At 41.4% G+C, this 20532-nt stretch overlaps 1 protein-coding gene across 3 annotated transcripts; it reads left to right on the top strand.

The window, feature by feature from the left end:
- Window positions 1-1614: 1614 nt before the first annotated feature.
- Window positions 1615-19340, top strand: ubap2a (ubiquitin associated protein 2a). 3 transcript variants are annotated; one of them, XM_008409477.3, is made up of 27 exons: window positions 1615-1742; window positions 4317-4454; window positions 4699-4776; window positions 5623-5733; window positions 6847-7009; window positions 7112-7195; window positions 7277-7340; window positions 7491-7600; window positions 7683-7741; window positions 8369-8439; window positions 8786-8948; window positions 9068-9338; window positions 10244-10548; window positions 10647-10873; window positions 11360-11645; window positions 11732-11771; window positions 11870-12041; window positions 12193-12244; window positions 13136-13448; window positions 13539-13630; window positions 15466-15516; window positions 16189-16282; window positions 16378-16788; window positions 16898-17002; window positions 17076-17143; window positions 17232-17426; window positions 18536-19340. In XM_008409477.3, exons 2-27 carry the CDS (start codon window positions 4359-4361, stop codon window positions 18629-18631), a joined length of 3777 nt encoding a protein of 1258 aa, XP_008407699.1. In that variant the 5' UTR covers window positions 1615-1742; window positions 4317-4358; the 3' UTR covers window positions 18632-19340. The 3 variants fall into 3 exon arrangements, with proteins under 3 accessions (XP_008407699.1, XP_017160155.1, XP_017160154.1); XM_017304666.2 differs by having other exon boundaries at window positions 1656-1742; window positions 4340-4454; XM_017304665.1 differs by lacking the exon at window positions 1615-1742 and having other exon boundaries at window positions 15469-15516.
- The last annotated feature ends 1192 nt before the right edge of the window (window positions 19341-20532 follow it).

The raw sequence follows: 20532 nt of genomic DNA, 5'->3' as shown, positions 1-20532 counted from the left end.
TCTGTTTTGTTGTTTGTTTTTTTGTTTGTTTTTTGTTTTTGAGGTGTTAACTTGATAAAAATTACTTAAGCAGCTCTTTTTACAGAAATGTGCTAGTCCAGAGGTTGTCAATGTTTTGGTCAGGACCCCCAATAAGATCCCATTTAACCTCCCCATCCACCTTTTTTTTTTTTTTTTGGGAGACCCTGCCTTTAATCTTACAAAAAAAATGGAGAAATGACAGCTAAAAGGTATCAAAATTGATGTTTTCATTCACATTTGACTTACAAAATAACGCCTGTATACTTAACCCGTAGTTATCTCAAGGTTCTTCCACTACGTTGGGGCTCAGAAGATGAAATGTTTTGGGAACTTCTGGTCTCACATGCCTTCTCATTAGGTAGTCTTGGTTTGGTGCTGTTTTGTGTATCACTAATAATCCACAGCCTATGACACAAGATCCACCTTTTAATTTCTTTGCAGTTTGTTTTGGATCCCAATTTTCATGATCTTAGAATAACTTTGTAACTGCTTTGGCCTCTGTAACACAATGCTCCATCATGCTGGAAAATTTGTTGGGTAAAGTTGTTTCTGACACACATGTTGATCATAGGAAGAAATCTTGCCCATGTACACAATGGAGGCAGAATTCATCATAGAAAATAACTTGGAATCAGCCTCAAGTCCATCCTTTCTGAAGAACTGCAGCTAAAGTCTTTCTTGGACAGAGTACGTCTTCTTTGCTGCGCTTCGTGTCATGTCACAAGTCTGATAATCGAAGGTCTGCCAATGAGTCACGTCACGCCCCGTTGAGCGTGTTCTTCAAGTCGGGAAACTAGATGGAGAGATTTGCAAACTGATAGTAGAATTACAGGTGGTTAATATCTTTCTTTTGTAAGGGTTGATAAAGAGTAGGAAAATGCTCGCTCACAAATAAGAGGCTGTACTCTACCATCTCTGCTACTGACTTGAAATGATCACAAGTATTAAATTCTGACTTATTTGGGAGTTGTTTTTCAAAATAATTTTTGTCAACTGGAATCTGAAAATTTGACTTCTGAGTACAAGTAATCCCCAGCCCCGTTCTCTGCATGCAGTGCAGAGGCTCCCAGACCTTCCTGCTGCCATTATTTCGCAAGCTCTGCACTGGTGGTAACAACGTGCAAAGCGACATGCTTAACAGGAAACCGTTTAGGTGCTTGCGGGTTTTCCTGAATGGCCTGTAGTCTTTCTTTCTATATGTCAACCTTTCACCTTGAAGTTCTTGATAACCTGGAAGTCAGGTTCTTTAGTTGCAATATTCATAACATCAATTCCTTTTACATTTGAAGCCATTTGCTGAAAGGTAGTGATAGTCCAACAGTTTATTTTGGAGCAAACATTTATAAAAAATAGACTGATATTTCATAATACTCATAAGCAGTGTTTAATGTTTGACTACGTGGTAATGGTTTGCTTATTTTACAATCGAAGGGCTTATTATAAAGTAAACTTTCGTTCATTTGAACTTAGTTAACACGAATAAGCCTCTGATCATTCGGTGCAGCACTTTAAAAAATATGAGAATCGGAAGTGAAGCAACAAAATCCGCTAAATAAATCTGTTCAAGGGCGAAAACAATTTGAATCTCTCAATGCTGGTTGGTGGTAATAATAAGCATTTAAGTGCTGTGGGGAGAGTTGGATCAGAGGGGAGCATCCACCGCGGCAGCTCACGTCACGTGACCACCTTGTCTACTGCTGGCGAGTGAAGCGTGTTAGCAGGTAATAAAAACACACATTTTCTTCACCCTATTCAACTTACTGTTAACGTTTCGCATCCGGTATGCGTCAAACTTAATTAGTCGTTCGTTGGACCGGCGAGTAGCTGGCTTCTTTTTTCGCTGTAGCCGGGCTTTTAAAGGATGTCTCTTCGCAATTTTTCTGTTGTCTTGAATCCCGGCGAGCAATGTCGGGATGGGATTGTGCTCTGCGAGGCCCTTTTTTTCCTGTAGATTTGATACACCTTTGTTGTTATCAGGCTTCGGCTTGGTTGTGTAATGTGAGCATTTTAACTGAATGTATGCGTGTCGTTGTGTAGCAGCGGCCCCAAAAATACACACAGTACTTCCATGATAGTTTGATGGCCGTTGGCTATCAACTTGGACGAGATTTAGATAGCATCGTTAGCCGCAGCGTTTTTTCGATGCTAGTGTCAACGGTAGCACGAAGCGGCTAACAGCAAGCTAGCGAGGACAAAGGGGACGGCAGTATCAACAACACAAAAGTCCGTCAGTGTTGAACTGATGGTTATGTTTTCAAATACGTTGTGTTTGTGGAGTACGCCTAATGTATCCACATTTTAGATGTTAAGAAATGACTAACACTGCAGCAACCAGCTAAAATCAGCGTTGACAACACAACTACAGAGTTAATTGTCTTTTAGCTGGAAAAAAGGCCCCAAATTCCACAAAAAATGGTAAACATTGTCGTGCAATTTTAGACATTTGTCATTGTTTTTTTTTTGAATACCGAAATGAATATTTAAACTCTGCTTTAAAAAGTCATTAAGTAATGTCCTCATACGCTTATTGCAATATCGGCGCTACTGAAAACTAAATTGTCCATGACAAAAATTGGAATTGTTCTAAGAAACTCAAATCTGTGAAATTGTATAAAAAGCCTGCTCTTGTTTTAGCTTTGTTCAGTGGTGCAGCCAATGAGAAGCTTTGTGTTTGCCAGCGTCACGCAGAGCACGTATAGTTGGACTGCCATTGTTCTCTGACACAAAACAAATGGGTCAGTCGGGAAATCTAAACTTGTACACTATGTTGTTTTCAATTTACACATTTATTTACGTGTTTTAAAGGTGCACAGATCTGAGGTCTTGTGGCTGAATTCTAATCCACCGATTTTGTAGAGCTTGTAGAGTACAAATATTATTTTTCTGCTTTTTGGATATGCTAGTTTTAAAACTGTTGCAAAACACTATTTTCTTAATACATTCCAAAGTTACAGCCTCATATTTACGCATAGTATATTCTCCCAGGTTCTGGTATAGAGGTATTGGCATAATTAAAACCTGGGTGGGAAAATTACAGCATATATATATATATATATATATATATATATATATATATATATATATATATTACATGATTTATTTTCTATAAGATCTACTCAGAATAAACGGCTGTGTTCAACTTAAGATCTGAGGAGGAAAGAAACGTGCTCTTGTTAGATTTAGTAATTCATTAATTTATTGCAGATGTAAAAGAGCTTTAAAAAGCCTCTCTGTCCAGAGTAATCATTAATTTATTGTTTTAGAATCAGAGGAACTGCTGCTCAGCACTTGGAACAGAATCTCGGTGTCATTTTAAAACAAAAACGTCATCATAATACGATTTAACATGGCAGCTCGGTGTCATTTTAAAACAAAAACGTCATCATAATACGATTTAACATGGCAGCTTATTCTAGTTCTTAGAGTTGCCCAACAACACTGACTATTCTCCATCGAGAAGTAGAATCTTACCTTTACCTTAGACTGCCAAGATTTTGTAATCAACATGTGAAATGAAAGATGTAGTTTAGCTCTTCAAAAAGCTAAAACAAAGTAACTTTACAGTCATATGTTCCACTTTTGTTTGTTTGTTTGTTTTTTCCCTGTGTGGAAGTCTATGAGTCATCTTTCCTCAGTCGCGACTTCTACACAGAGGAGTGTTGTCCTTGCAACCTGCAGCCTTACTGATCCGAAAGCGAGTCATATTTTTAGTTATTGACCAGTTGGTCAACAATCAGAGCAGAAATGAATTCATAAAGTCTGCCAGTTCCAAGTGCCTATCGAGACTATTATGGAACTAATAGCAGCGGTGTAATAAAGGATTGCGCTGAATTTGCAGTCGCGTAGCAAGACCTTGATTAGGATCCTCGTGTCGGATAAGATCATTTCAATGTATCAGTTTTGTGTTTAGGGTCTAAATAGAAGCTCTTATTCCACAATGAGGCAGGATATGGAGTCTGGGGTGTGGTGTTTGTCCACGTTGTGTAGTCTGTGGTGTTTGTAAAAGGACACTGGGTCGCTCTTCCTCCTTGACCCAGATTTTCAGCAAAGCTGTTGCGTCACCAGGCCAACTGTGCGTCTTACAGCCTCCACAAGGCCACTATTCATTACTCGAGAGTGAGGCTTTACTGTGCTCAAAGCATCTTCTGGTGTTGGATGCTCAGGAACTTCTGTGGCATCAAACACAAGGGGAAAGCTGCAGCTGGGTCATAAACAGTGGGAGTTATTAATTAGCAATACTGCTGGTAGCTTTTTGCTCATTCTCTTAAGTGGGTTTTGCTTTTTGATCTCTGCAGGTTTTTCTATTTTGTACATACAGAGTTTTGTATATACTGTATATGATGAGCTTGCTGGGCGGCGACAAGGCCCGGGGTCCTCGGGAAAAAGCGCTGCCTGCGGCCCCTCACACACCACAGCCACAGAAGCAAATACAGGTGAGCGTCCCCGAACGCCAAAATGTGGAAGCACTCTCCTCTGAACACTAGATAAGATGCGCTAAAGTTTTCATTTGGTTTGATTGCATCTGCTAAGTAGACATTATCCTAATGGGACAATAGGAAGTGGTTATTCCCCGTTTATTTCTTCGTCATTGATTTTTTTTTTTTTTTTTTTTTTTTTACCACGCCAACCACAAAAGTACTGCATCCCTTTTCAATGTCTAATGTGTCTGCGATACAGGCTACTGCTGAGCAGATCCGGCTTGCTCAGATGATCTACGACAAGAATGATGCTGACTTTGAGGACAAAGTTAACCAGGTGTGAGACACTTGGACGTTTTGGTGGTTTAAGGTGCCCTCCACATGTATTGGCACCCCTGGTAAAGATGTGTAGGAAGTGTCAGAAAAAAGCAAACATTGCTTGAATGTTAGCATCCTATGCTCGCTGAACGTTTAAAGGGGGGGGGGGGGATCCATACGAGTGCAAATTTTCTATTGGAGAAACTCTTTTTAACTCACCACATAGATATTAAATAGATTTCTGCATATGTAGGAGATCACCGATGATAAATATGGATTGTCTGTGTAGGTGAGCCATTTATTTCCGGTTGGATATTGTGATCAGTATCCTATTGGAATACCCAGGAATAATTAATAAGTTTTAGTTTTTCTGGAAGATTCCAACAGGTTTGTTGTAAAAAAAAAACTGCCTGGTATTTCAAAGAGCTTACATGGCATGCATTCAATAAGATTCCTGGAGTCTTTGGAAGAGAAACAAGTTTTCATAATCAAAGATTGACCACCATACCTAAAAGTGGGACACCGTTCCAGCAGAGTTTAGCACACTCTAGATATTTGTTTGTGATGGTATGGCAATAAAGGCTTTTTCATCCGTAGCAAAGCTTTTCTAAACAACCGCTTAGTGTGTAGGTAGAATCTAATAGTATATTTTCTCCCGTCAATACAATAAATGTGTCGCAATCAACGGTTGAATTTTCTTCTACACATCTTTACTTGGGGTACCAGTTGGTGTGGAAGGTGCTGCAACTCTATCAACTTTTTTTTTTTTAATGTTCTTGTGAGGTTGGCACCCAGTAGGAATGCTGTGTTTTTCCATCTCTGACTCAAGCAGACGCGTGTAAAGTGTGTGTTGTTCCTTTTCCAGCTGATGGAGGTGACTGGGAAGAATCAAGATGAGTGCATGGTAGCGCTTCATGACTGCAATGAGGATGTTAGCAGAGCCATCAATTTCCTCCTGGAGAGCACTTCCGACATGGTAAGTGGAAGCTCCTTTCATCTGGTAATGGGGATTTGCTCATTCAAGGGTTTCATTTTTAATATATTAAATGCTCAGGATATCTGGGAACCAAGTGGCTAGTTGTAGAAAAACATGTTAAATTTTGATAACTAACACCAGTTTCCAGATAAGTACCATATCTTTAAACTTGTGCTGTTATTCATGTACACACAAGATGTTCCATTAACGGTAGTTGGAGACTATTCAACAGCCGAGATGTAGTGTTTGTATAGAGATCAAGGGTGTTCCAAGTGAGGTTTGGGGACCAATTGCGGTCCCTGGACTATTTTTGTGCAGCCCTCAGACCACAATTCAAGAATAAATTAAATAAATTAGGACAAAACTACGACTTTTAAGATAAATTTGACAAAAAAAAAAAAAGTGAAGTGTCAAGCTTTCTGGTTTCATTCTACTGTCACGGTAATTCGGTAATTTACTTTTAATTGCTGTAGAAAAAAATGTAAACAAATGAAGTATTATTTTTTTCCTTAATCAGGCTCAAATTAATAATAAGCAAACTGGTTGTCTTTTATTTAACAAAAAAAACATTTTAGGATTTGGATCTACGATTCTGTTCCTACGAGAGAAAAAAATCTAATTTGCTTTAGGTTTTTTTTTTTTCATCAAAATAGCTCATATTTAGTTTATTGAGCAGGTGAACAGATATTATTTTTGGTGATTTTAGTTTTTAACGATGATGCACTTTTGTTCTGTGAATCTTTTTGAGCTGAACATTTTGGCCCACGTGACGGAGTTCCCCTGATACAGACCATTAATTTATGTCACTTGAAACATACTCACCTGCCAAGCACTGCAGATTTCCGAGCAGTCCTCGACGGTTATGAATAGTGATGTGGTCTGATATACTGCACAACCCGAGTATTTATGACAATCATTTTTATGTTGACAGTCGGAATAAAACGGGTAACTTGTTTTTATAATTAGATCGAAGAAATGTAAAACATTTCTGCAGCAAAAGATTAATATATTTATTCTTAGGTGAAGGACTTTTGTTCCCATAATCAGCAGGTTCTAATGAACACTGATTGTGTTTTTATTTAGTTTTTGTGTCCTCTCCTCTTTTGCATTCAGACCTCATGGGAGACGGTGGGGAAGAAGAAGCCTCTGGTGAAGGAAAGCCCATCAGAGAGCAAGGAGAACAAGGAGAACCGGGAGAAGAAAGGGGAGCGGGAGGCCAGCAAGGGCCGCGCCTCGGCCAACCGCAAAGGAAAGGGGGCCAGTCGGAACCGGCAGGGTGAGGACCCAGTTGAAATTAAATCTAGTTCAGAACGGGCCAAAATATCTTCCTGTTGAATCCCGTATTGTTGATGGTTTTTTTTTTTATTTATTTTGCTAGCACCACGTCCAGAGGAGAACGGGGTGGAGGCGACTCCAGTGGACAAGGGTTCGGATCGAGGTCGAAGAGCCAGGGGAAGCAGAGGTAGGAGGATGAAAATGTACCGCTGTAAGAATGATGAGTAGTAAGTTGAATGGGTTTGACTTTTGTTTGAATATTCTGCAGGGTCAGGAGGTCGGGGTCGAGGCAGAGCACCGCCTGGAAGCAGGTTCTCAGCACAGGGCATGGGGTATGGTGGCAACACACAACTGCGACTATCTCTTCAGACCATTGCCTACTGTTCTGTTTTTAACACGTGAAGATAACCTGCGAGATTTGAGAAGGAACAAACCAAGGTGAGTTTTAACCTTCGCCGGACTTTGTTCATCTCTTTGGTCAGGACTTTCAACCCAGCGGACTACACCTCAGAGGCTGGGACTGGGACCACACAGACCGAGGTTTGGGACACAGCCAACAGCACCAACAACAGCAGCAGCACAGATGGGACAGGTGAGCGCTGCAGAGAGTGTGCTGCAGTTTCACTGTGATCTGTCAAGGTGGGAAAACATTATGTGTGTGTGTGTTCTTCCAGTTGCCTGGAGAAATACCATGGAAGACTGGACAGCTGAGGAGTGGAATGAAGATGTCAGTGTGAGTAAAATGTCTGATTGTCTGTGTGTGTATCTGTTAGGGCTGCAGCGATACACTAATCTCACAATACACGACATTCTGCTCACAATATCATATATATCACGATATTTAGCAACCGATACTATTTGCTACGATTCTATACATTCTATACAGAGTGATTTTGGTGACATTTTGTGACTGTTCCATAGACTTTGCTTGATGGTGTAATACTGGTGTAATAAATATTGTTCTTGTTATACATCTGCTTTGTTTAAAGGTTAATTGTGTGGCTTTGTATATTTGGTTATGCAGAAAAGGAACCTTTTTTGTCTTCTTCATTTATATTAGATAATGTAATTTATCTGTTTGATGTCATTATTTAACTTACTGTAACTGGTTGTTTCATTGCATGTCATTTTTAATGTACATGTGCAACTGGGAACAAAACGTCATGTGTGATAGCTGTCATTTAATTCATGTTGATTAGACATAAAACTCAAAGTAGGATTTAATTTATTGATACTTTCTAAGGAAATGAAATGTCCATAAATATTGTAGAATCAATAGATTCAATGAATTACACTGCCCTAGTTTCTATATATACATATGTATATAAAATATGCACTGTGTGTTTCTGTGTCCATACAGCTTTCAGAGACCAAGGTTTTCACCTCCTCAAGTGCACCTGCTGTTGAGAACCATATCACCCCTGGGCAAAGGTTAGTCTAGTAAAAAATAATCACACTTCTTGAAAGTCTGTGATGCCACGATTTCAAATTAAAACCTTTTTTAACACATAAAAATCTGGAAAATGTTGCACATTTCAATTCGGTTCCCTTCACTCTAATACTCCACAAAAAAAATCAAGTGCAACCTCTGACCTGTTCAGAGGTTCAGCTTCTAGCAGGGAAACAAACCCAGACATGTAGCAAGAGCTGTAATGTAACATATTTGAAAAATGGTGTACTTTTTTGTGCTGTTCTAATACCTCTTACAGATTGGGTCTATGTACTGGAAAAAATTTATGTATTTATAAAAGCGTGTGTGTGTGTGTGTGTGTGTTAGTCTGGACCTCGCTTCTCTGCTGCAAAAGCCTGGAGTAGGAGGAAGAGAGCCACCTTCCTCTTCTTCCACGTCGAGTCTGGTCTTCACCAACTCCCACCACCATCAGCAACCGCCACCCAGCCGCAGCACCACTAGCAGTACGAGCTACGCCCATGCTGCTCTGGTAAAAATAAAAGAGAACGCTGTGTTCTTATTCGTGTTTTTCTTTGTTTGTTGTTCTCAATCATTATGCAACCAAAAATAATCATTCAGAACTTCACTGTTGCTGTTTTATTTCACCAGTCTTCGGTTCTTGGGGCTGGTTTTGGGGACTTGGGCCAAGCCAAGAGGCCTCAGCCTAGCGCTGGTGCTCAGATCCTGGAACAGCTCAAGGGTCCCGGTTTGGGCCAGCTGCCCTCGTCCCAGGCTGCCCCTCCAGTCAGCACCCAAGGAAGCAACACCTCCACGGGTCGGCTGCCGGGTCTGGGAGCGCCGGTACCGCCGCCATCGTCCTCTAGCTGGGACATGAAAGCTTCAGAGTCCAACAGCGCATCCTTGTCCTCGCAGTTCAGTCGTAAGTGGTGTAGATGTTTTTGTGGCGAGTAAATCTATTGATGCTGCGCGTGAGGCGGCGTACACCCTGGCAGTCTGTGTAAACTATAGCTGCAACTAATGATTTTTAGTTTGTCGATTATTCTGACGATTAATCAGTTGATCTGAAAACGATTATTTTGGTTATTGCTTATTCTGACAATCGATTAATCAGATAGCCATTATTTTAGTTACCAATTATTCGGACCGTCATTCTGACGATTAATCGATTAAGCTGCTGAAATTGTTGCCACATTCTGCAGATTTTCCATTTAAGCCCTTAATATACAATATTAGAAATATATTTAGAGATGTATTTCTTTAAGTCCTTTTTTAAATAAGAACATGAAACTTTTATTTCCTAAAATACAATAACAGCATTGTATGCATCATCATTTGTAGCAAAAGATCCATTTGCAGCTAAAAAAATACCTCAAACATCGTGTGAAAAGCTCAGCGCTTCCTGCTTGACTCAACTTCAGTACAGTGTAGGACTAATGTTGACTATTTTCTGTATTAACCAAATAATAATAGCAAAAATTTCTTTATAGGAGATATTTTTTCTTTATGCACGAAAAAGTTGAAGCTTTAACTGTGCCACCTGAGAAGTTCTGGATAGAACATATTTACAGTTTCTTTTTGTTTTTTTAATCTTAAATGCAAAATGCATACATTTATTGTACAGGTTTGGCTTAACTGTCCTGAATGTGTTGTTCTTTGAGCGATTGGCCTTTTTTTTTTTTTTTTATCTGTATACTCCAGTTAACAATTAATCGATCGCCAAAGTTGTTGGCATTTAATTAATTAATCGATTAATCACAATTAATCGTTTCAGTCCTAAAGTAAGTATACATTTTGTTATTCCTTCTTCCCTGCTTTTGCTTGCAGGTGAATTTGGGCTGCAGCCGGAGCCTTCTCTTGTACTGAGCCAGCTGGTTCAGAGGCACAGCGGCCCCTCCTTGCCTCTGGCGCGCCAGCCCAGTCCTCCCATGCAGCAGCAAGCAGCCCCTGCTTCAGCCTCGCCTGCTCCCCAACACATCAGCATGCCAGCACAGGCCGGGCCGGTGACGGCCGCTGCTGGCTCTAAGCCTGGTGCTCCCAGTCCGGGGCTGGACTCCCACGGAGGCAGCACGCCGCAGCAACAACGGGGGCAGCTCAAAGGCCCGAAACGAAGGATACCTCCTACATCGAAGGTAGGAGTGACGGTGATGCACCGAGAGAAAAATGGGCTGCTGTTGAAGCTCGGAGGGAGGCGGTGACATGTAGGAATGTGTTGCCCCCTCTCTGGCAGATCCCATCCACAGCAGTAGAAATGCCAGGCTCAGCTGATGTCCCAGGGCTAAACCTCCAGTTTGGAGCTCTGGACTTTGGTTCAGAGTCGGCGCTGCCAGAGTTTGGGGTCGTGGACAACTGTGTGAGCGCAGTGTCCCGGGAGTCCACGCCGGCGCCCGCCCCAGCACCACCTGCATCAGGACCAGGGACAAAAAGCCACACAAGTCTGTACTCAAAACCTCTCAGGTACTGCCGACCTCGGACTAAATGCATCTTATTAAAATCATTTTTAAAAATAGTTCACGTTTTGTACAAGAGGTGATCTTACTTCTTGATGTTAATTAGGTGAATTACAGCTGAGATTAGCAAGTTGAAGAGTAGTGATGGTTATGATTATTTTAACAACTAATTATTCTGACTATTAGTTTTTTTATTTAGCCACGTAAGCCTTTTAGACAATATCAGAAGTATTAGATGCAAATATACAAACTATGCAGTTCCTTTTTTTAAAAAAACATTTTTGCCTAAATTGCAACAAGTGAATGCTTGATCAAATACTTGTAACATCAGCATGTGAACAGCCCAGCCCATTCTGCTTGACTTTGCATCAATACAGCATAGGGCTAATCTGTTGACTGTTTTATATCAATCAATTTATACCTGGATAACTAAAGGCCCTTACTGTAATAATTCTAAGGGTGATCACTTCTTGCTATGTGTGTGTTTTTCCAGTGAGTCGCTGGGCAGCTCTCTCTCAGTCGCCCTCCCTTTGCCGCTCTCGTCGTCTGAACCGGTGTATCACTCCTCCAGCGCGGCCATGCCCAGCCTCACGCCATCGTTGGGGACAAACAGCCCCGCTAACCCTCCGTCGTCCACCTCTGCGACCTCAACCACCTCATCCTCTGCACCTTCTACCTCCTCCCACTTCTCCTCGGTAGGGGGGAGTTACGAAAGTACAATGCCCCCTCACACGCGGCTCGCTTTTTCCCAGAGCAAGGAGCCAACGGGGCCGGTGATGGTAAGCAGGCTTATCTTCCCCTTTTAAAGGATGCGGTCGTGGTTTTTATCGATTGGCTAACCTTAAACTGCAATTATTTTTGTCAGAATGGTCTGAATGGTGTGAGAACTTCAGCTGCTCTAGACGGTGAGTTACCCACCACTGCTTATGTTTCGCTGTTTGGACAGAAGAGGTGCATTTACGTCATCAATTAACTGCAAACAAGTTATTTCTGTATCTCTCAGCGTCGTCGGCTTCTTCCACACCAAAGCCAGAATCGCCGTCTGTGAACATCAACGCCAACGGTCCCTCGGCGTCCTCCCACTTAACCCCCACCCTGCCCCCACACAGCTCCACCGCGCTCTCCAGCCTAGCACAGGACCTGCCGTCAGCGAACCAGCTGAACTCGCTCAACAGGTCACTCAAGTCTCACCTGAAGTATCGTAACTTTAGAAGAGCTCCGCCAACTTTGTGTTTTTTTTTTTTTTTTGTTATAGACTTATAGAAGTTGCATAATCGCATCCTGAGTTCAACTTTTTTCCTCCCCCTTCCCCCCCACCCCCAACAGCCATGTCAGCAGCCATTCCTCGGTTTCAGCTCTGGGATCAAGTTCTCTCACTGTGAGTACCTGGTGGGGCTGCATCGAAACTAATATCACTGCAAAATGATCTGGGTTCCTGTCCTGACAGGGATTAGATTTAGATATTTTCCAGATCTGGATCATTATGGAAGAAGAAATTTGTGGAATGAGAAAAGGAAGAAGAACAAAAGTCTCTTTTTCTGAACTACTTTATCTGTTTCGTAGACTGAAGGTCGTGTCCATTCATCCAACCATTCAATTATCGCTCCATTCCTCTCTCTGTATTTCTGTTTCATTCCTCCAGTAAGCCTTTTGCAATTAATCAATTAATTAAAAGCATAATAAAGTTAAAACGAGTTCAATAATTTCCATTCTGATTAATATGTTTTGACATGCAATTTGGTTCAGAGAGACATCATAATCCATTTTATTTATGGTTTTGCTTCCAACTGGTTATTATTATTATTTCCGTTTTATTTATTGTTTTGGGTTGTCATGTTTTTATTTTGGATATTTAAAACATCTTCCAGTTCCAGAGTTAAGTGTTCTCTACAAATGTTTATTGATCCTTGAGACGACAAATTATTGTGAAAGGCCAACCCTCCATCTTTCTGTCTTGACATCCATCCATCTATTTATCCATTAATCTATTCGTACCCAACATCTATCTTTCCAGCTCTCCTCCATCTATTCTTTAATCCATCAATCTCTTTTTAGCAATTTCACATTTCAAGCCGGACCAAGTTATTGGGAACTTTTTCATTTATACTTTAAAAACAAGCCAAACCGAATCAAGAAATGTACATTTTGTATCTCGGAAAACCTTGAAATACGACATGGATAATGTTCACACACACAGGATGGATTACTTGCCTTACTTTGAATGTTCCCTGTGCTTTGTTTTGTGTTTTTTTTTTTTTATGCTGGACAGTATACGAGTGTGGACAGCAGCAGCGTGAGCTCCCTCACTCCCTCGTCCAGCTCTTACACATCCTCACAGCCCACAAACTCGTCGCTCCACTCAGCCCACAACAGCAGCAACAGTAGCAGCATTAGCCACCTGGCCAACATGCCCAGCATGGGCAGCAACATGAGCAGCGCGGTCGGAGGCATCGCCGGCACCAGTGGCTTCCACTCGGCCGCCGCCATCGCCACGAGCACGGCTCTGGGACTCGGCTCCAATGGAGCCACCGCCACGTCCAACCTCTCCGCGCCGAGGACCACGGCGCTGCTCTCCTCCACCGGTTAGACGGACGCCGCTGACGCAGCGGGGGACTTTTCGAATCACTTTGCAGTTGGATAAATCGTTTTTTTTTGTGTCTGTGTGTTGACAGGCAAAACTCCTCCCAACCTTTCCCAGGGAGTGCCTCCTCTACTACCAAACCAGTATATAATGGGACCAGGGGGCTTGCTGCCCGCTTACCCGGTAAGTGGATCATCACAAGTGAGGCTGGAATGAACGGCCAGGAGGTTAGTCGTTGATTAATGGTTAACTGGAGCATACGGACTCAAAAAATGCCCAGTTGCCTCAAGAAGAACATATTCAGAGAAGTAATTAAGTCACCACTGTGCAAAATATAACATTTTGCAGCGAAGAAAAAAAACAAAAAACTTCTTTACCTGTAAATATGTTCAATCCAAAACGCCACAAGAGGCACAGTTTTAGCTTTACAAAGTTCATATTCTGTATAAAAAAAATCTCATATTAAACACTTCTTGCAATCCAAAAATGAAATTGGTTAATCCAAAAAATAATCCAATAAATAATCTCACAAGGAGTGAGAGAAAGTAACTAGATTAACATTAATGTATTCAGCTCCCAATGCAAATTAAGTTCACTGGCAACTTTTCGAATCTGTTTGCAACAAAACATTTCACTCTGAATCAGTGTTAATAATTACATAAAGCTACCACAAGAGTTTCTTATTATTCTTCAACAATACGTCATGCATTCAATGACTGCTGGAGTCTCAAAATGATTCAACCCCATTAATAAGATTTATTGTAGGACCACATATCTGCAAATCAGATTTGCCTCAGGTTCATTCAATGGAACCAATGAAGGTCTTCTTTATTTGAAGAAGTTGTGCTTAAAATAGATTACTTCAAATACCTGGAATGTTGATGGTTGTAAAAAATCTGACTGAGTCAAGATGGTCTTAAAATTTCAAGGATCATTGCCTTGTAGAAAGGCAATGATCTTGCCTTTCTACAAGGCAAGATCATTGCCTTGTAGAAAAGAGGAGGATTATAAAAATATCGATGAGAGGCCCTATATTTGGAGGCGTACTTCTAAAGTTTAAAGTTAAACGAAGAGTGCGTTCCTCACCTGGCGGCAAAAACAGGAAGCTGTCAACTGCCAACGGCTTCCTGCCGAGACAGGTGGTCAGATCCTCTCGACTGAAGGGAAAACACCTGCAGGAAGCCTTGGTGGGAAACGTTTCAGTTTCACTGAAGGGCTCCTCCACGCTTGAGCTGACAGATGTGCACAACTTCTGAACCAAAGGCAAAATTATTTCAGGCCTTCGTAAAAACGAGCCAAAGCAGCTTTGAAATTCTGTTGGTCTGTGGAACAATGAATCAAAAAGAAAGAACTTTTCCTGTGGATTAGGACGAATCAAACATACGCCACAAAGAACGCCATGACTGTAGTGAAGCATGGTGCTCACTTGGTGACGCTCAACCAGCTTTGCTTTGGAAACCTGAAGCTGATCAATTAAATCAACAACCAGGAAGTCTTTGTGAAACTCTTAAGGATATTAATGGAGGGCTGTGGCCAGAAGTTTGGCTCTGGCTAGGAAACATGTTTCCAGCAGGTTGTAAAAGCAAAAAGGCCCTTCACTTAGTGTTAAAGATGACTGTTGTGGAAAAAAATCTGGCAGTCACTGAAAGTGGCATTTTGCATTTAATTTGGAGACGCCACCTTACACCCTGTTAGTTCTGCTGAGCTACTTAAATGGTGTTTGGGTCTTGTTTTTTTTTTTTTTTTTTTTTTTAACAAACATTTGTTAGTTTTTATATAATACAGGTAAAGCAAATTTGATGTCGGTGTTCAATAATGTAAGTACAACTGAATATCTTCACATAAGCATAAATACATTGTATCAACAAGAATGGCATAATTTCAGAAACTATCAAATTTAAAACCATTGATCAAATTTTACGCTGCGATCTCGAGTTTGATAGAAATGATAATTTTAGACTTTTTGTCGTCCATTTTGTAGGATTGTGTAACTTATTGTGTTTTTTTTCTTTTCACAGCAGATCTACGGCTATGAAGACCTCCATATGCTCCAGTCCAGACTGCCAATGGTAAGACACGCATGTTAAAGGGACGGCTTGTGATTGGAGACAGGATACATGGTGTTGACTCTTATAAGTACTCGGTGTATACAAATAGAGGTGAAACGCATTTCATCTTCCCATTTAAGTGTGTTTTCCAGAATGGAAACTTATTTAACGTTAGCATAAGTTGTAAGCTATAACTGCTTATAACCATTTAAGCGAACATGAATTAAACAGTCCAGTGGTATCCTTTTAAAGAAGCGTGTGGTCAGGATTCTGTCGTTTATTGAAAAATTGAGATTATGTAGATTGTTGAAGTTCAAGAAAATAAGGCACTGATTACTCACAAGCACTTCCTGTAACCCCGTTTAGAAAGAAAACCTTCAAGTGATCACTGTGCATGTAGTGCTGTGACTATCAACTATTTTAGCAATCAATTATTGAGATGATTAAACAATTAGTCGGATTAAAAAACTTTTGCACAGTTTTGGCTTGATTACTGCGCTGAGTGTTGTTCTTTTGGGCTAATTGTCTTTTTTTTTGTGTCTACTCGAAAAAAAGAAAAAAGTCAGTTAACAGTTAATCGATTACTATATTAGTTGACGATTATTTCAATAGTCAATTAATCGATTCAGTCCTGCTTACGGGGTTTTTTGACAGTTACACAACTGTGTGTGTGTGTGTGTCCTGCTCCTTCAGCCCTCTCTGCAGGATTACTATGGAATCACATTCCCTGGACCCACAGCAGCTCTCTCTGGCAGAGACGGGAGTCTAACCAACAACCCCTATTCAGGTGAAGCTCCTCTTGATTCTCTTGTTTCATTTCTTCTATAATTGTTCAAACCGGCGTCTGCTCACATGAAATCTCCCCCCCCCCTTTGCGGTCAGGTGACGTCACAAAGTTTCCCCGGAACGACTCCACCTCTCCAGCCCCCCCTACCAGCCTGGCAGCCCCCCAGCCTCCCCAGGCCCAAAGCCAAGGTCAGAGCCAGGCGCAGCCACCACCCCCCCAGGCACAGCCCCCGGCCCAACCGCAGCACCACAGCAGCCAGCAGGCCTTCCTGCCGCCAGGCTACAGCTACACGGGTCTGCCGTACTACCCCGGCGTGCCCGGCGCCGTACCCAGTGCCGCCGCCTTCCAGTATGGCCCCACCATGTTCGTCCCGCCCGGAGGCCCCGGGCCGGCCTCGGCGAAGCAGCACAGCATGAGTCTGGGCCTGGGGAACCCCTCAGCCAGCCCATTCCAGCAGCAGGCGCAGCAGCAGGCGAGCGGTTACGGCCAGCACGCCTTCAGCTCAGGTTCATGTCGCGTTTTCACAGCGTCCTCCACTCCCCCCCAGTCGTACGGGAAGAACTTTCGAATCGGATCGTTTCTGTCATTTTCGACTCACGACGTCTTTGCCTGCAGGTTATGAGGAGCTGACAGCAGGGCCAGCGGGAGTAGAGTACAGCAAAGGTTACAACTCCTCTTCACAGGCACAAGCCAAATCTGCTGCTGCAGGGCCTGGGAAAGGTGAGATGGAATGAAAAAACGATCACATCCATTCAGTTCCTGAGATGTAACTCCTCTCCTATGTTCACTACAGGCGTCTCAGTGACATCTAGTAACTCCGGCGTGCCAGACATCAGTGGAAGTGTTTACAATAAGACCCAGGTCAGGCCGTTTCCCATCATCACTCTGTCGTCACCCCGTTTTTTGTTTTTTTTTAACTAACCACTGCCTTCCTTTAATCCACCCGCAGTCTTTCGATAAGCAGGCTTTCCATGCAGGGACCCCTCCTCCGTTCAGCTTGCCGTCGGCCCTGGGGGGTCCCGGCGGACCGCTGAACCCCGGAGCAGCTCCTGGAGGCTATGCACCCACCCCATTCCTCCACATCCTGCCTCACCAGCAACCACACTCACAACTGCTGCACCACCACCTCGCTCAGGACGGACAGGTGAGCGCTTTTCAAATCATTACGGTTTTACAAGCTTTCTGTAAAATCGACTAACCTCACTCCAGATAATATATATATACGGTATTTTGTTTTTCTATTCGTTTTGTCATTTTGTTTCAAATAATAATTTAAGTTGTATTCTGCTCTCCCAGTGAGTTTTCACGCCCACATGCCTCTGGTGACACAAGGCAATAATCAGGGTCGAGCCTGTAAAATAAATCGATTTAGATTAACTGAATTTTTAGGTTTTGCAGATTTAACTTTTGGAAAATGTGGATTATTTTTATTTTATTTTTTTTCACCATTTATTTGTGTTTCAAAAGTTCAGATTGACCAGATAATTTTTACACTGTGTGAAGGGGAGAGAGTTAAAGTGATTCTTCCAAAAGTAGTGATGGAAAAGTTACAAATATACAAATCTCTAATGTTGTAGTAGTACTATTAGTAATAATATTAAACTGGTAAATCTTTTACACAGGAGTCAAGATGGCACAACTTTATATTGGCACATTACACCACAATACTGTATACATAAAGTACTACAAGTAGTGCAAGAAGCTGGTTGAAGCTATTTTTTTAAAAGAATCTTTACAACCAAATGACGCCAATCATGCATTTTCATAAGTAAAAAAACAATGCTTTTTTTTGTTGTTGTTTTTTTACATTCTATTCTCTTTTCTGCAATTTGTTTTAATATGATCATTAAAATGTTGCTTCTTTAATTTAAACATTTTTAAAAACTCATTTTACATGGCAGGTATTAATAAGAATAAAGGTCATAAATTGTAAAAAAGAAAAATACCAGGAGTTAAAGCAAAAATGGATCCTTGGCCTGTGAAGGATCAACTTGATTGGAATTTGTGGGGAGGAAAAAAAATCCTGGGTCGTTGGAAACAGACAGGCTGGATTCTGAGCTTCTGCACCAAACGCACACAAAGTAGAATCAGAAAATGTGTTAAAATACATATAAACCACTTAAAAGTATCGGTTAAAGTGCTGTTAAATTGATATGTAAAGATTTGTTTCATTAGATATTCCAGTAGAACAAACAGAAAAATGTCCTTTTAAGATTATTATTTTGTTGAACGATCAGACGTTTTGTTCCTCAGGGCGGGCCGAGCCAGCGTGGTCAGTCCAGCAGCCTGCAGCAGAAGAGCCAAGTCAACAAGTCGAGCTACGGCAGCTCTCCTTACTGGGCCAACTGAGACGGTTGCATCTGCAGAGAGAGAGAGAGAGAGAGAGAGTGGGGGTGTGTGTGTGTGTGCAGACACACACACACCCAGGTCGAAGTTGCGCAGTCGTAGAGGGACAGAAGCGTTTTTACAACACAAGCTAAAATACACACACACTACCATTCGCCCCATCCCCCCCTTTGCTCTGTATATCCCCCTTTTCAAATTTATGGCTGTTGTATGTAAAATATATTTATGTATTTATACAGTATATATGTATTGGTAGGACATAAAATGTGGTTTTCTGCATTGTTTTTATTTTGAAGGACATTTTATTTCAAAAAGGAAAGAAAGAAAGTGAAACGATGAGAATGCTAAACCATGGAGATAAAGTTGGTGAATATACTTGAACACAAGCATCTTGTGATGTGATTTTTCTTTGTTTGCAACCATAAACTGAGAATGGTGTACATAGATTATACGCATCATTTTCAAAGCAAAAGGCCTTTTTTATTATTATTTTGGGGGGGAAAAACTATGTTTTTGTAACTTTGGTCACCCGCATCTGTGAATCCTTATACTGAGGGTGACTTTAATAGCTTGACTTCTCTTCTTTCTCCCAGTTTCTTTCCATTTGTCTCTTCATTCCTGAATTCTTACTTGTTGGCTGGTTTGATCAGTCAAGCCTTGGATTTGATGTCATTTTAATCCTTGTTGTCCAAATTAAAAGTTATTAACAGTTCTTAGTGATCTGGCATTAATATTTACACGTTTCGTTGAACTCGATTCCCCCCACCACCTTCATTCACATGCAGCCTGTTATGTTTCAGGGTTCAAATGGCGTTAGGGGGAAAATAGAAACGTTTATTTTAATCGACGTAAAATTACACAACGTTACAGATATTAGTGAATCTTGTGTCCATTTGTGGTTTTTCGAGGCTTTCTCCAGGCGCCCCAATCCTCAAAAGCTGCAAACGCAGCGGTTGTGGTGTGTTCAGGCACTGGTGGAAGGCTCGTTCATCTGCCTCGTCATATTCGTGAGATTTAAAGTACAACTTATTGCAATCGATTTCAACGCAGATTTTTCTTAAATAGTTCAAAAAATTATATAGATGTACGACGTTCTAACTACCTGTGCTGCCCAATCTTTCATCATAAAATTATCTTCTGGTAGGTAACGCATGCGCACATCGATGCTACGTCTCGTACTGCTTACTCAGCAGATTTCTTATCAATACATCCTACCTGCGCACTAGCACCGATAGATGGACATATCTATCCGTGCTACGGTAGAAAAATCTGACAAGAAGCAGCTTTGCGCATGCGTGATTTATTTCCAATGTGGACACAGAATGGGGTTCATTTCAATAAAATTTTATTTAATCAAGGACAGCACATTAAATAATGCTACATGTGGAGAGAAAAAACTAGTGTGCAAAGGTTTTCTAACCTATGCACGGAATTTATTTCTTGGTTGTACCTTTATTTAAAGACAGTAATATCAAAAGTTAATAATTGCTGTCATAAACACGGACACCTTGAATTTTTGCGACTGTAAACATCCATCCATTCATCCATCCATGGATGGAGAAAGCTATCTCCATAACAATGTAGGTCAGTATAAATCAGTCGTTGCGTATTTGTTTTTTGTTTTAGCCAATGTTTCGTCTGGGAATGGAAAGCTCTAAGATCAATTTCCATTTTTATTCCTGAAGGTGGGGTCTGTGTGTGCAGATGAGGTTTTCTGAATCAGGTTACTGTGGGACGGATCACCTGTCTGAGCTCGGGGAAGTGGGAGGGGCTCACGGCAGCGTGGGAATTCTGGCTCTTTTTAGAGAACCGACTCTTGGCTTGGATCACTAGTTTATACCAAATAAAACCCAACAGATTGTATGGAGTCATTACTTGTAGCATTCACTCCCCCGGACCAGCGG

The sequence above is a fragment of the Poecilia reticulata genome, chromosome 5 (genome assembly GCF_904066995.2).
Source record: "Poecilia reticulata chromosome 5, P_reticulata-male-v2, whole genome shotgun sequence".
Lineage (NCBI taxonomy): Eukaryota > Metazoa > Chordata > Actinopteri > Cyprinodontiformes > Poeciliidae > Poecilia > Poecilia reticulata.
This window is presented reverse-complemented; position numbering and strand designations above follow the sequence as displayed.

What these genes read in the sequence shown, in the direction of transcription:
- ubap2a (XM_008409477.3), top strand. Translation starts at nt 4,359, where the DNA reads ATGATGAGCTTGCTGGGCGGCGACAAGGCCCGGGGTCCTCGGGAAAAA. An exon ending in GGATACCTCCTACATCGAAG is followed by an intron (nt 10,549 to 10,646) that starts GTAGGAGTGACG and finishes CCTCTCTGGCAG; the next exon opens with ATCCCATCCACAGCAGTAGA. An exon ending in CAGCTGAACTCGCTCAACAG is followed by an intron (nt 12,042 to 12,192) that starts GTCACTCAAGTC and finishes CACCCCCAACAG; the next exon opens with CCATGTCAGCAGCCATTCCT.